The 13,766-nt window shown below is 34.6% G+C and overlaps 2 protein-coding genes across 2 annotated transcripts in view; both read left to right on the top strand.

The window, feature by feature from the left end:
• The first annotated feature begins 1,883 nt into the window (after positions 1–1,883).
• Positions 1,884–8,937, top strand: LOC146170343 (carbohydrate sulfotransferase 14-like). Its single transcript, XM_083388345.1, has 6 exons — positions 1,884–1,940; positions 2,480–2,647; positions 3,770–3,943; positions 5,652–5,930; positions 7,177–7,365; positions 8,533–8,937. The coding sequence occupies exons 1-6, from the start codon at positions 1,884–1,886 to the stop codon at positions 8,731–8,733; spliced, it is 1,068 nt and encodes a 355-aa protein (XP_083244471.1). The 3' UTR covers positions 8,734–8,937.
• A 1,260-nt stretch (positions 8,938–10,197) lies between these two features.
• Positions 10,198–13,766, top strand: part of LOC146170344 (nonsense-mediated mRNA decay factor SMG5-like) — a 36,917-nt gene continuing 33,348 nt past the window's right edge. The window contains exons 1-4 of the mRNA XM_083388770.1: positions 10,198–10,322; positions 11,404–11,571; positions 12,309–12,401; positions 13,060–13,189. Coding sequence (XP_083244896.1) covers positions 11,486–11,571; positions 12,309–12,401; positions 13,060–13,189 — 309 coding nt within the window. The 5' untranslated portion in view covers positions 10,198–10,322; positions 11,404–11,485. The remainder of the gene's footprint in view (positions 10,323–11,403; positions 11,572–12,308; positions 12,402–13,059; positions 13,190–13,766) is intronic.

A 13,766-nucleotide genomic window follows, 5' to 3' on the forward strand; every position in this document is an offset into this window, starting at 1 on the left:
AATTAGACGTAAATTGCACATTTGCGCACAACTCCTAACGTAATAACAAGTTCGTTGGCTTATTTAGTTTTTTAGCGTCGTAGTATGACGTCATATTACGTGCATTTGAGATCCTCTTTTTTGACCCGGCCCGCAACAACATTTCAAGTTTCTCGTGTGGCCCGCGGTTCAAAATAATTGCCCACCCATGGTCAACTCTATAGTTTAACTGGCATCGCACTTGCGTTTGGATTAATGACGTTGGGCTGAATAAATTTGATTAAACTGATAAAACTTAATGAAAATGGAGAAATGGTAAATGTTTGGTATTTACACGGCAAACGTTAGCACAAAATATATACGGTCTGGGAGGGCCAGACTCATGACGAAAAACTTAACTAGTCCATACAACCATTTCTACGCCTATAAACACAAAACGTGTTCAATTGAAAGCAGCACAAACGGTTTGTTCGCTGTATAGCCTCCAGCAATTCCCGCATGTCTATAAGAATGTAATGTAAAGGCAGTGGACATGTTGTTGCTAGTCTGCATACAGCTTGTTCTCAAATGCAACTTTACGAAATTCGGGAATCCGTAACGTCGTCCCTAGTCTTTCTTGTAGATGTCTACCATTTATCAGTTTATGAAAGAAGCACAGGCTTTATCGTCAATTAGCGTATTAAAATGAAAGTATGGCTGGCAGTCTGTACTTATTTTTAGAATCCATGTCCAGTTTGTCTTTAAACGTGAAAATCACTCAGAAGGGAATTGCTCAAAGTGTTATATTTTTAGTTAAATGGTTTAATGCATCAGTGTGTTTTTTTCGGTAAATGTAGCAATTTTTTTGTAGCTTGCCTGCGTAGGCGTACACAGTTGTAGTCAATATTCAGCATTTAAAACGTGTGTAAGGTATCATTTTAGGAGGTTGGATCAAGAGTTTAATTGCAAATTAAGTACAAAAACAACTTAAACTTTTTATTGTTACAGTCTTTTTAAATTACGCAATGAGCAAAACAATGTTTCGCAGTTTGGAGATTTGCTTTTATAGGAGGCAGGCTATAGTCCTCTATGTATAAATAGCAACATTTCTTTTATTGTATTGTTGCATGCCAATTAATTGATCCATGTTTTCGTTTAGCATAGCTGTGGAGTATTTTGTCCACCAAAGACCAAACGTCAAATAATTCTGCTGTCAAAACTGGAGATACTTCCTGTGTTGCAAACTGGTTAAATCCAACGTACTTTAAAACAATAGTCCAACGCAGCCGTGAACAATGCTTCGGATGTTCTTAGAGGTACACTGCTATACAACTGATTTCTGGCCTTTGAAACGTTATACATAAACCATGTACATAGTCGTAAGACCCAATCGACGGAGCAGACTGCAGCAATTCGCTTAGTTTACTTTGCACAAACCGCAGGGTTACATAGAATTTTAGGGGTTCTACCACTTTTAAACAGAAACTGCTGCCTCTGTGTAACAGAAATTTAAGAAGGGTGTATAATAAACAATGATTTATGTACGTGACTGTTTAGGCGTATCTGCTGTTCCATGTAACTCTGCAATGTTCCGCGCCTAAAAATATTGGGAAACACTGGCAATTTATATCCTTTGTCGGTAATAAACTTGGGAGTCACTTACTGGGTAAACACAGCGTATGTCGAGCTATAGCAGCAGTTTCAATGGGGCCTTGTGAGTTCAGCTGAATGGGGGTATTTCGTTTCTATAGTTTGGCTGTAACGTCATTGGTTAGTTTCGTCTATTTATAGAAGTATTCGCAGGATGTAATTCAGTTTAAAGCAGTACTTAGTTACTGTGCCCCGGCAATGCTCAATCGCACTGGGGAACACTTAAGAAAAATAATAGTCAAGTTTAATTGAATTGGAGGCCTGTTGTAGGCAAAATGTGCTTTTTGCGAATGCATTTAAATTTTCTAGTGGGTTTAACCAGTGCAGACAAGGTATTTTTACTATATAGAAAGTCAAGCCCATAATCAAAGTAATTGCAAAACAATCAAATCAAAGTCACAGCATTGATATCAAAAATAAATGTTAAACTTAATATCAAAAATAAAATGTTAAGGTGAACGCGTATCATGCTGACCAATATTTCGCATTGAAAACACAAAAAAGTGAAGAAAATGTTAACAATAATTAATTGGCTTTTACTTCAGTATTCTTTCAAATCACCTTAATTTAAGTCAAGCCATTTGCTTAAATTACCTAAGTCCAAGTCAAGTTAGTTTACTTTGCCCGAAAAACCTAAGTTAAGTCATTTAAAAACAGTGACTTAGGCGCTCAAGTCAAGTCATTTACTTAATTTATTATAAAGGGTTGAAAATGAATAAAGAGTTATTCGAAACGTTCAAAATGATTCCTGCTTCTGTATGGGCTTTGATATTCTTATTACGTATTACAAAAGGATTATGTTCGATTTGGTAAACGTTAGCATCCCGAAATGACCTAATAATGAACTTACTGAACTTGTTGCATTGTGCAGATGCGGAGATATACAAAACAGTTGACGTTTTTCGGCATCTGTGCCTTTCTGTCCCTCGTTGCATTTACGTCGGACAAACTGGAACAAAAACCAAGTATCGATATTACGTTCCGAGGTTTGGAAGACAATATCCATCAGAATGGCCATACGGATGCAAAAGTCAAAGAGGTAAGCAGGGATGGGCAATTAATTTGAGAAACAGAAATTAATAAACTGAAATGTCTTGGCGGGGCGTTTCAAAACATGGATCTCAAGTGCACATAATACAACTTGTGATTTCTTTTAAAATAATTTTGAATATCCTTGTTTTGACAAGCTGCTAAGAGTAGTAATAGGTTAGTATGCTTTACAAGAGTAATATATTAAATACAATGTCCTAAAAAAATGTTAAGGCTTTTTTGCCTAAAATTTTTTTACTGAAAATCAACCGCGGGCCGGATTATATTGCTTGGCAGACCGGATCCGTTGTTTTCCCTGGCCTGTGTTAGGGGAACCAGTGCTGTAATGAATAAAGTCAGGTACTTTACTTAAGTGCGCATTATTTGTATACCACTTGACTTGGATCATTATTTTGAAATGACTTGACTTCTAATATTTTTAAATACTTGACCCTAATTAATTCTTCTGTACAAACGATTTTACTTGGAATAAGCCCTAATCAATTGGACAAAAGACTAAACTTAAGTAAAATTTGGGCATTTATTTGTTTTCATGTGCAAAATATTGTGCTCACAATTTGTTTTGGTGAACGTTTTGTTTTAGTGGATGTTATACAACACTTTTGGGAAACATTTTAAGAAACAAGTGCTTCTACTACACTTTTAAGAAATTCATATCTTGAGAACTAAAGAAGCTAGAGTTACGACACTATTCGCGAAAAACGGGAAACAATTTCATTGAGACAAAACAAAAACGATTTTTGCATTTTTGGACTTTTTTTTTATATTTTAGAACGTTTTTTATAAACCACAAAGACTAAATATAGGATCACATTTCAAACTGTTACGCAAAGTTTTTGCCCCCTAAGCGTTTAGTTATATATTTGATCACTACACACAAAGATTTCCTTTTTTTCCTAAGGTTACTTTTCAGGCAATTCAGGTCAGACACTATTTATCTTAAAAGCTCTTTTAATAGTGTCTGGCTTAAATTGCTATAGCTTTGCTAGAGCATTCTGCTGTTACTGATCAGGAATTAAGATCGACATTTATCTTGCAAAGGGTCAAGGTGATTTCTATTATTCACACATTCAGTGCTACATGTGGGTTAATCCTTATAACAATTTAACAGGAAGCAGACAAACCGTTGGATAAAACCTTGGCCCAGTCGGTCGCACAACGATGTCAGGAAAGTCCCGAACACACGAGCTCCTTTCAAGATCTCACGCAGAAACACAAGGAAATCGTTTACAAGCATTTGCTCGTCAGCGACCAATTCAAGTTCATCTACTGCTACGTTCCAAAGGTGTGTTTATAGCTGATAGCATAGCAGTAGCAGGGTTGTAAACATGTCAGTTTGAAATGACTTAAGTCCCAGTCAAGTCATTCTTAGCTTAAGTCCAAGGCAAGTCTTGTCATATAAATACCAAGTCAAGTCCCAATCAAGTCAAAATTAGAACCAGTCAACTTCAAGTCCATTATACTTGTCATAAAAATAAAACGTTAAACTATTAAAACTGCTACTCGTCCGTTATAAGCATTATGCCTAACTCAAATAAAAAATAACATAAACGTAAAGCAAATTGTCTTATATGCAAAAACTAAGATAAAGTAAAACTTAAGATAAAGTTCGCAGAAAAAAATATTGACGTTATAACACCGGCTAATAGGACGATGTTGGTGAACGGGATACGACCCGCGGGTCGTAGGCTGCCCACCTCCGTTTTAAACGTTACTGAACTCCATAAATAATTGTCACGCATTACGACCTATATTGTTTCCGAAAATAGTTAGCAATTATCGCTCACAGGTAAAGGTATAGAGGCCTACCATAATCGTTCAACCTGTTTTAGAATTAGTAGCATAGATATAAAATGAATAAAATCATAGCAAGAACTTGTAACAAATCAAACAATTAGCTGGTTTTGCGCGTCTCAAGACCTATATTATACAAAAGTCAGTTAATTTCGTCGTAATGCCTATTTAATGAGATTAACATTGCCAAGACGCTTGTTTTTTTTACTTTTTAATCAAGTTACTGTAACGATTACAAAAGTAAGCTGTTATTTTTCGATCATGAAAACTAGAAATGATGAAAGTAGAATAAGTTTCCTAAAGGGACGTATGGAATTTTACGCATGACGTCACTAAATTAGGTCATACCTGAACGTCTAAACAAGTAGCCTTGAGAAACCTTGAGGCTTAAAGTATCTTTACATTCGATGTAATGGCGGGATGGCCTGGTAAAAATGAAGCTATGTTACCGGTATAATGTAGGTACTCAGAAAAAAAAAACTTTTACCGGAGCATTTTTTGCATTTTCCAAACCGTCTAAGCTCTTGGTATACAGGTGGATATTTTGTTTAAGAACATGGTCAGGTCAAAAAATACATTTTTACTGATAATGAATTGCAAAGCCAAAAAGGTCGAGTAGATCCACACAGCATCTTGATTGGGACGTTTCAATACGAACTTCTAACCTATTCAGTTAATGTTTAACTAAATCTACTCGACTTTTTTTGCTGCCATAATATCGTTTGACTAACATCAAATGAAGCTTCAATATGTTTTCGATCAGTCTGTAAAACATACGCATAATTTATTTTACCTAAAGATCTTTTTACATAAAATTATTTTACCAGATCGCCGTCCCGAACAGTTTCGGCTTACTTTAACCTAGTGGTTCTCAACATTTTATGGTTTGAGGCACCCCTAAGAAATAATAAATAGATTACGGCACCCCAATAAAAAAATTTTCGTCGGTAATTCACTAGAATGTCGCAGTAAACGGGACTGGAGCAACACGCAATTCTACACCACGTAGGAAGTTATAATTGAATTTATTCCACTCTAATCTTACACAAAAAGTTGTAAGAGTTGAGCAAAAATCAGATTCTAAAAAATTCTCAAGTACCTCTCGGGACCCTTGAGCATTAGAAATGGCACACCAAGGTGCCTCGGCACCCGCTTGAGAACCATTATTTTAACCACTGCTTTAACCATTGCTTTTACAGGTCGCTTGTTCAAACTGGAAGAAAACCTACCTACGACTGCACGGCCAACATGCGCTGGCTGATGCAGTCCACCTCGACCACGCGCGCGGTTTCAAGCATCTGAGCGAGTATAGTGAAGAGGAGATCCAGTTTCGGCTGAGCAACTACTTCAAGTTTACTTTCGTTCGTCATCCGATGGAAAGAGCACTGTCAGGTTACCGGAACAAGTTCGGAGAGATTAAGTCCTTCTACAGCGTGGTGGGAAAACAGGTTTCGGAAATGTACCACAAACATAAACAGGTGAGAATTAACAGTCCTTATGACCCTACAGTGTTGTGATAACTTAAACCAATGACTTTGTTTAAGTGCACTTAAGTCACTGTTTTTAAATTACTTGACTTAAATCCTTTTACTGAAACGGCTTGAGTAGACTTAAGTCGTTTCAACGAGTGACTTGACTTGGATTGAAGTCATTTTGTCAAATACCTTGGGTTAATTAAGTGTTTTTGTTAAATATTTTTGATTAAAATTGGATTATTTGTCTCAAATTTTTACGTAGAACAATTTTCACGCCTTATATAGCATTTTTGTTGCTTTTAGTTGAGTTATAATCGGACGAATTTACCCATTTTATTAGTTTAACGTTTTATTTTTATGTCAATGACTTGATTTGAAGTTGACTTACTCTAATAATGGCTTGACTGACTTATATAGTACACAAGATTGCCCTTCCCTCAGTACTGTTTACTTTAGGCTTCTCCGAAGACATCTTGTGTACTAGCCTATGTATGGGTGTCGTTATCGTTGGCCAGTATGCGACACCAGAAGGGCTTAATCACAAAATACACACTGTTTATGTATGTTTTAGGTGAGAGCAGTTCTTAAAACCCTGTTCATTTAACATTTGATACTTACACGGGGTCTTCACCGTTCACTGCAGGTGCTATCCCGCTATTAGTTTTTTCAAACACTCTGGCTTACACTATTTCCAACACCTAATTTAGTTTTCTTCATATTGGATATAAATTATTCCATATTTATATATATGGGGCAAAACAAATACTGTCATTTATATTACAAAATAATCTATTATTCCCTGCCTACTTTTTGGCCAATGGGAAGAATAATGCCACTAAACCTTTACCCTATAGCGGTGAAATACATTTGTGAAGTATAAACCGTGCAATTAATCACTTTTAAAAACCTTAAGTGTTTTATAAAAGTTTTTTGAAGGATTGAAATGGTTTCTTAAATTCTTTCTAAGTTCTCTCAAAATGTAACTGCTGTATCCAGAGCAAATTTGGTTCTTTCTCATGCTATAGTGACGGTATAGTCAATAGTCTTCTTATGACATACCTACGTAATAACGTGACTAGGGTTTACTTATTGTTTTATTAGGAATGACCGATAATATCGGATCGGACACGATAACCGATACCAAGTGGTAGTATCAGTGGTGACATTTACAATACCTAAGGGTGCCGAGAGATATTTATAGTTTTGAGAATTTAGTTACTAAAAAGAATATTTCTGGTTTAAAACACAGACCACTTATCCTGGCAAAGTACCAGGTGATGACGTCACATTCGCCGACTTCCTGCGTTACGTCACAGAAGGGGTTTCGCATGCTGAGGAGATGGACGAGCACTTTATGCCGATGCACTTGTTATGCCAACCTTGTGCGCTCAAGTACGACTTCATTGGCACTTACCAAACTATTATCGAGAATTCTGAGGTAGACAACTAGTGTTTAAGATTGTTTACTACTAAGCAGAGTTGGATCAATTGTAATTCGTAATTGATTTAATTAATTACTGTTTTTAATGTATTTGTACTGTAATTAAGTCATTTTTGTTCTGTGTAATTCTAATTGTAAATGTAATTTGGTAAACCTTTGGTTCAATACATTGATATTGAAAAAATCGAAGTTTAAAAAAATTGTAATTGAAGTAATGAATTGCAGTTTTTAATATAATTGTAATCTAATTTAAACAAGGGAGTAGGATAATTATTGTAATTGAACTGAATCAATGTAATTGATTCAACTCTGCAGTAGCAAAGGGCACGATAATAACTTGCTGGATAATAGGCCGAAAATTGCTTTTGCACTAGGAAGCCAATTTGTCTTTTATATTAAGTGGGATATTTTCTTGACCTCCCAAAAAATATATATTTTAAAATTATAAACCAGATAACACGGGTGGAACAAAAATGTATTTTTAAACACAGTATTTAAATATAACAGAGTGTTGCTCTTCCAGCAGTATAGATCGACGTTTCGACGTGCTATACAGAACGTCTTCGTCAGGATACTGACGTATCGTGCAAAACAGATTCCTATAAATCGACAATAACAATTTGTGCGATTAAAAACTTGCACCAACGCTCATGTGTAAGAGCGCGCGATAGCTTATCGGCATTAGAACGTCAGTTTTTACGTTCATCGTGCTGGCGCGTGAATGGATATTCCACGACTCAAGAAAACCTCGCTTGTGGTAAAGATACTTCAGTATCCTGATGAAGACGTTCTGTGTAGCACGTCGAAACGTCGATCTATTATATATACTGCTGGAAGAGTAACACTCTTATATATTATGACTGGCAGCAATAGCTTATTTCACAGTATTTAAACTTTACTAATCTGAATTTAATTTGTAAGGATATAAAAATAAGAAAAATAAATTATTACCGACATAAGCTTTCGCAGACAAAAAGTAAATAAATAAATCGGTAAACATATAAAGGAAAAGCCTGGATTAGACAAAGTTACAGCGTATTTTATATAAATCTCTCAATCCATTATAGCAATTTATGTATTGTGATTGAATAAATTATATATGACACCAAAGGTTTAACCTTACCAAACGTGATTTAACTGTAGGTTTATATATTTTACCTGCAGAAAATACTAAAACACGTCGGCGGCCCTGAAGACGTACACTTTCCGCAGCAGCAGAACTGGTACCGTCCCACATCCGACAACTACGTCCACTACTACTATTCACTGCAGCCTGCCCCGCTTCTTGAAAGTTTTCGCTCAGCGTATGGCCCAGATTTTGAACTGTTTGGTTTTCAGTCGCGAAATCTGACCTATGCCCCATGAACTGTTATTGTGTATTCGCTTACTTGAACATTGTGAACGCGTGTAAGATGGTGTTTGCCTGCATTTATTTAAGAACACTTGTGTGAATCACAGCTTATAATATGGCGGCCAAACGTTTGTTTTAATGTCTTAAATTGTCGCTAAACTGCATTTCGGTTTACCAGTACTGTGCTCTTTAGCTGACAGAATCTCAATTTATTTGAAAACTGTAGCAATAAAAAAAATATTTTATTTGTCTGATAGGTTTAAAAAGGCTAAGTAATCAAGCAGTTTTGTTACAATGTACAAAAAGTAATAGCATAGCTACACCCTTTACTTTTACTTTTTAGGTAGGCTACAGCGTGTTAATGATCACAAAGTTACGTCATAGCGTAACGTCACAAAGTTATGTCAAAGCATGACGTCACACAGTAATTTAGGCGTAAAAGTCGTGAAAAAAAGAAAACTAAAGACTGTTTGTTTATTTGTTAAAGTCTTAGGCTGGAGAGTTGTTACTTTCAATACCTAATGTATATTATAAATAATGTTATTGATTCGCGCAAAGCGAAAAAACGCCTTTATATTGTTTAATAACCCCTTTCGAGGGTGCGATGAAGCGCACAACGCCTTTGGACTAAGAAAAATAAAATGGATTTACGTAGGGTTAAATTTACGTAGGTTAAAACAGCAAAAAAAACAGTTTGGGCCCATGGCAACGAACGAGCCGAGTTGCCTTACCTAAAAAGGGTAAAACTTAAACATTTTTAAGATATCTTTGCAGCTTTACTCTACTTTTATTGCGCAATAAAACTGCTCCGACTTTCATTTTCATGTAGCCTGCATTAACTTGGTAATTTATGAACTTCTTTACCAGAATTATTGCTTAGCAAATTGGCGGGATTCCATCGAGGTACAATAACACACAAATTTTGACATGTGTGTTTTTTTCAGTAAAGATTATTTAAAACAATTCTTTTAATGTATTTAAACCGCCAAAATGAGATGAAAAATAAACTATTTTATTATTAATAATATAGACTTTAATTCCATACATTTTGGGTTGTAAAACTTTTATTTGGTGAATTTAAATTGCTATGATAAAGTTTGTGGATTTGTCTGTCAAGTTTAATAAGTAAATCATTTTTGTGATAATTTTAACGCTTTTTGCAAACACAATTTTATGAAAATTAACGGATATTAGTTAATTGGTAATACATTTTCTGGTCATGGTTAAAACAGCACGTCAATCCATCTAACGAAAGACTTGTGAAAAAATAACATGTTTTGTTCCAAGGATATGGTTTATTATTAATTGTGCCAAAAATATTATTTTATAACATAAACAGTCGGAAATCTCGGTCGTAGAATTTATATTGAAGCATTTTGATTTAATTTTAAAACTATATATTGTTTCGTTTTATTATTAGAATGTATTGTGTGACTACCATCCATCCATGTGACTTACAAAAATCGTTTTTCTTAAATAGATTATATACAAACCAAACTTAACAATTCTAAACGCAAAATATGCAAGTAAAAGTATGAATGCAATGTATTGAAAGTGTAAAAGGTGAAATTCAACTGGCATCTGTTGCTTAAATGTGATTTGGGTAAGTACTTTTTGCTGACTAGGCTTCGGTAATTCGTACACTAGTAGGTTTGATCAATTATGAGTTCTCAAAACTTTTCTTATGTATTTACAATAACTATACTGATCACTAAATACAATTTATTTGGTAATGGTTTGTGGTTCACATCCTGAAAAATATGGCAGATCTCGACAAATTCTCACCAATGCTGGCCTTACTGCATTCCATAATAATCTGTTGCCGCCAAAGATTTACACCAAAATTTTTTGGTCATTCAAATCCTATGCCACATATGACCAAAACAGCTTTTATTGTTTTAAATTAACGCCAAATGACGTCAGTGGCTTGGTTTTAAACCAGATTGGAAAGTTAAATTAGTTTCACCTGTGATCATAGCCGGGGAATATTTAGTGCTTGGCTGTGAAAAGTCACAAAACCCCAAAACTTCTGTCGCGCTAATGGTTTTCAGTATAATACTTTATTTTTAGAATTGACGTTATATATATTTAAGCTGCATAAATATATCTTCTGCACAATGTCCAAAATAGTTTATGGGCACATGACTGCATTCCATAATTTATGGCCGCCATAGATTCACGCCAAAACTTTTTGCGGCGGAATTCCTACGCCAAAATAGGAGGATATAGATGCAAAAAAGACAATTTTTTCTTGGTAAATTTACTAGGCTAGCGATATTTCACGCCAAATGACGTCACTGGCAAGCATTCCACGGCAAAGATCCCTTGCGGGAAGGCAATAGAATGCAGACAGGTATGGGCAAACATTTCATGCCAAAGATCTTAGGCAGAAAAGCACTGAAAAAATGGGGCTGCCCCATATACAACAAAAGTAAAAACTGCACCCCGCTTTTTGTTGGGGGTGCATGTTTGCATTTTTAGGTGCAGGTTAGATCTGTTGAAAAAAAATCAGGGGTGCATGTGATGTACAGTGGGTTGCGTATACATAAAAAACAGTATATTAATTAGAAATCGTGGATTAAATATGTTCAAGTGTGTAGCAAATTGGTATTTTTATCTGTTACTCCCTCCATTGTACTTAATTTGTGTAGTTAAATTTCTAAAATGATTGTTATTTTTTTCAGGGAGTTACACTTTCAACTGCACCATGTGAGTTTCAGCAAATAGCGACACAGGATTTAGTTAACGGAAAACTACTTGAGAAGAATGTCTCGCTCGGCCAACTCAGATTACTCTGCCAAGCACACTGTTTCTGCAGAGGGAAAAAGCATTTCTGCAAAGCGTCTATACCGGTAAATCTGCACTAGGCATGTACAACTAAGTGTAAATTTACCCCCTAACCTAAGGTTGAAATACAACTAAGTGTAAATTTACCCCCTAACCTAAGGTTGAAATACAACTAAGTGTAAATTTACCCCCTAACCTAAGGTTGAAATTTCTTTTGTGCAAATAAATATTCTGGCATTTCTAAAGCAAGATTTAGTGCAGGAGTGGGCATCCTTTTGCTCCTATTTTTTGCCTATTTCAGTTCTATCTTAAAGCAATTTTTATTCTTGATCCCTCATTTAAGTGTAATTTGCAAAATACCCTAATTTTATCCCTAGTTAACTGTCACTGCGGTTGTTATAAGATGCATGAAGACAGTTAAAATTTAACAGCTAGCAGAGACCTTTAAAAAAAATGTTGCCCACCCATGATTTAGTGGACACAATGTGAATCTATTTGAAATAAGAACTCTTTTGCCTGCAATAGGTTTAAAATACAAATTTAGTCCCTTACTTTAAGTGTTTTTTAGAAAGCAAACACGAAATTGTTCCATTAACATTATTCTGTGTGACCTTTTATCAATAATATAATTTCCACTAAAATGTTACCTTCAATAATAGCAGGATTTTGGCAAACCTTACCATTAGAAAATTGTGTGAATTCTATTTTAAATCATTTATTACTGCAAATACACTACGTTAACTACTCCCAATTTAAGTTAAAAAAGTAAGTGTGGTAGTAATTCAAAGTTTCTTGTTTTCAGGGGTGTTTTGGAGTGTGTGAAAAAGTTAGATGCAGGGCATCAGCACAGAAGAAGTTTGATAAGTCTCTTTCAACCTAATCAGGTCAAGTTAAGGTACATCACTATGTTTTTTGTTTCAAATAGCTAATTTTAATTACTGTCTTGTTACGTGAATTAAATGTTTTTCTTTGCTTCCGAAACTAGAGATAAGCAAACAAAATTTTGAAGACCAATAAAGTTGTTAGTTTGTAAAGGCTAAAAAATGTTTCGGGTATGTGAGTTTTTAACATTATTAGGTGCAATTTTTTATTACAAACTAACAACTTATTGGTCTTTAAAATTTTGTTTGCTTAAGATTGTGATTTATCAAAGTAAATTATGGTTCCACTATATAATAGTACTTTGTTAGCTATCGTTTTTGAATTTGTGTCCCAATACCTTAATTATAAAACATTTTTATAAGCAAATCAGATTTAAATAAATTTTACAACCAAAAAGGTTGAGTAAATCAACATCACCTTAATAAAGACGTTTCGAAGCGCACTTATATCATCATCAGTTAATATCACAGATTGTGCGACGTGCGTATCCAAAAGTCTTTATCAAGGTGATCCGTGATGTCATTGTTAATTCACTCTACCTTTTTGGATGTGGCACTAATTGTAAAGCTAATTAATCTTCATCTTCTAACTAGCAAAATATTGTATCAATATAGTCGTAAAGTTTTGTGTCATTAACTACCTGATATATACCATTTGTCCCATTTTTATAGGCACAAGTTACGAGAGGCGTGTGAAAGGCTACTTTTCACATATCCTCTCGAGTATGGCAGAAAAGCTGAAGAACTCCTGTGGAAGAAAGTCTACTATGATGTGATTCATGCAGTTAAAGCAGGAAGAAAGGTAAAACAAATTAATTTTTTTAGCTGCTGTACAAACACATTATGTATATATTTAGTAAATAAATTGTTGTTTAGTGTCTTGCTGGATATGTAAAGGTAATCTACTGTTATATGAAATGGCCTATATTTTGTTGTTTTTAAACACGGCCATTCTATGTGATGTCTAAAATTTTAATAAGGTAAAATCAACCAAATTGCATGTCACACATGTGGCTAGACCAACATTTGCGTTATGTGCGTAGAATTATGTTACTTTCAGTTAATAACCTTTGACCACATGTCTGTAAACTTTTCGTAAACGAGGCGGATAACTTTTCAGTGGATGCAAGTCATATACTGATATCACGTAATTATTAAAAACAAAGAAAAGTAAAAAAAAATAAAGATTTTTAAACTTTATTCTTGGCTTTACAAAATTGTTGTTTAGTTTAAAATATCATTGAGATTTATCCCAATTTTGTATTCTACAAACATTTTATGTAATGAAATATTAATATCAGTATTTTTATCATTTTGCAAAAATGCTGCAAGGTTAAGAATTAAACAGACGGGCCATATCTGACCAGACATAGTTTAAT

The sequence above is a fragment of the Ascidiella aspersa genome, chromosome 1, assembly GCF_963924565.1.
Source record: "Ascidiella aspersa chromosome 1, kaAscAspe10.2, whole genome shotgun sequence".
Taxonomy (NCBI): domain Eukaryota; kingdom Metazoa; phylum Chordata; class Ascidiacea; order Phlebobranchia; family Ascidiidae; genus Ascidiella; species Ascidiella aspersa.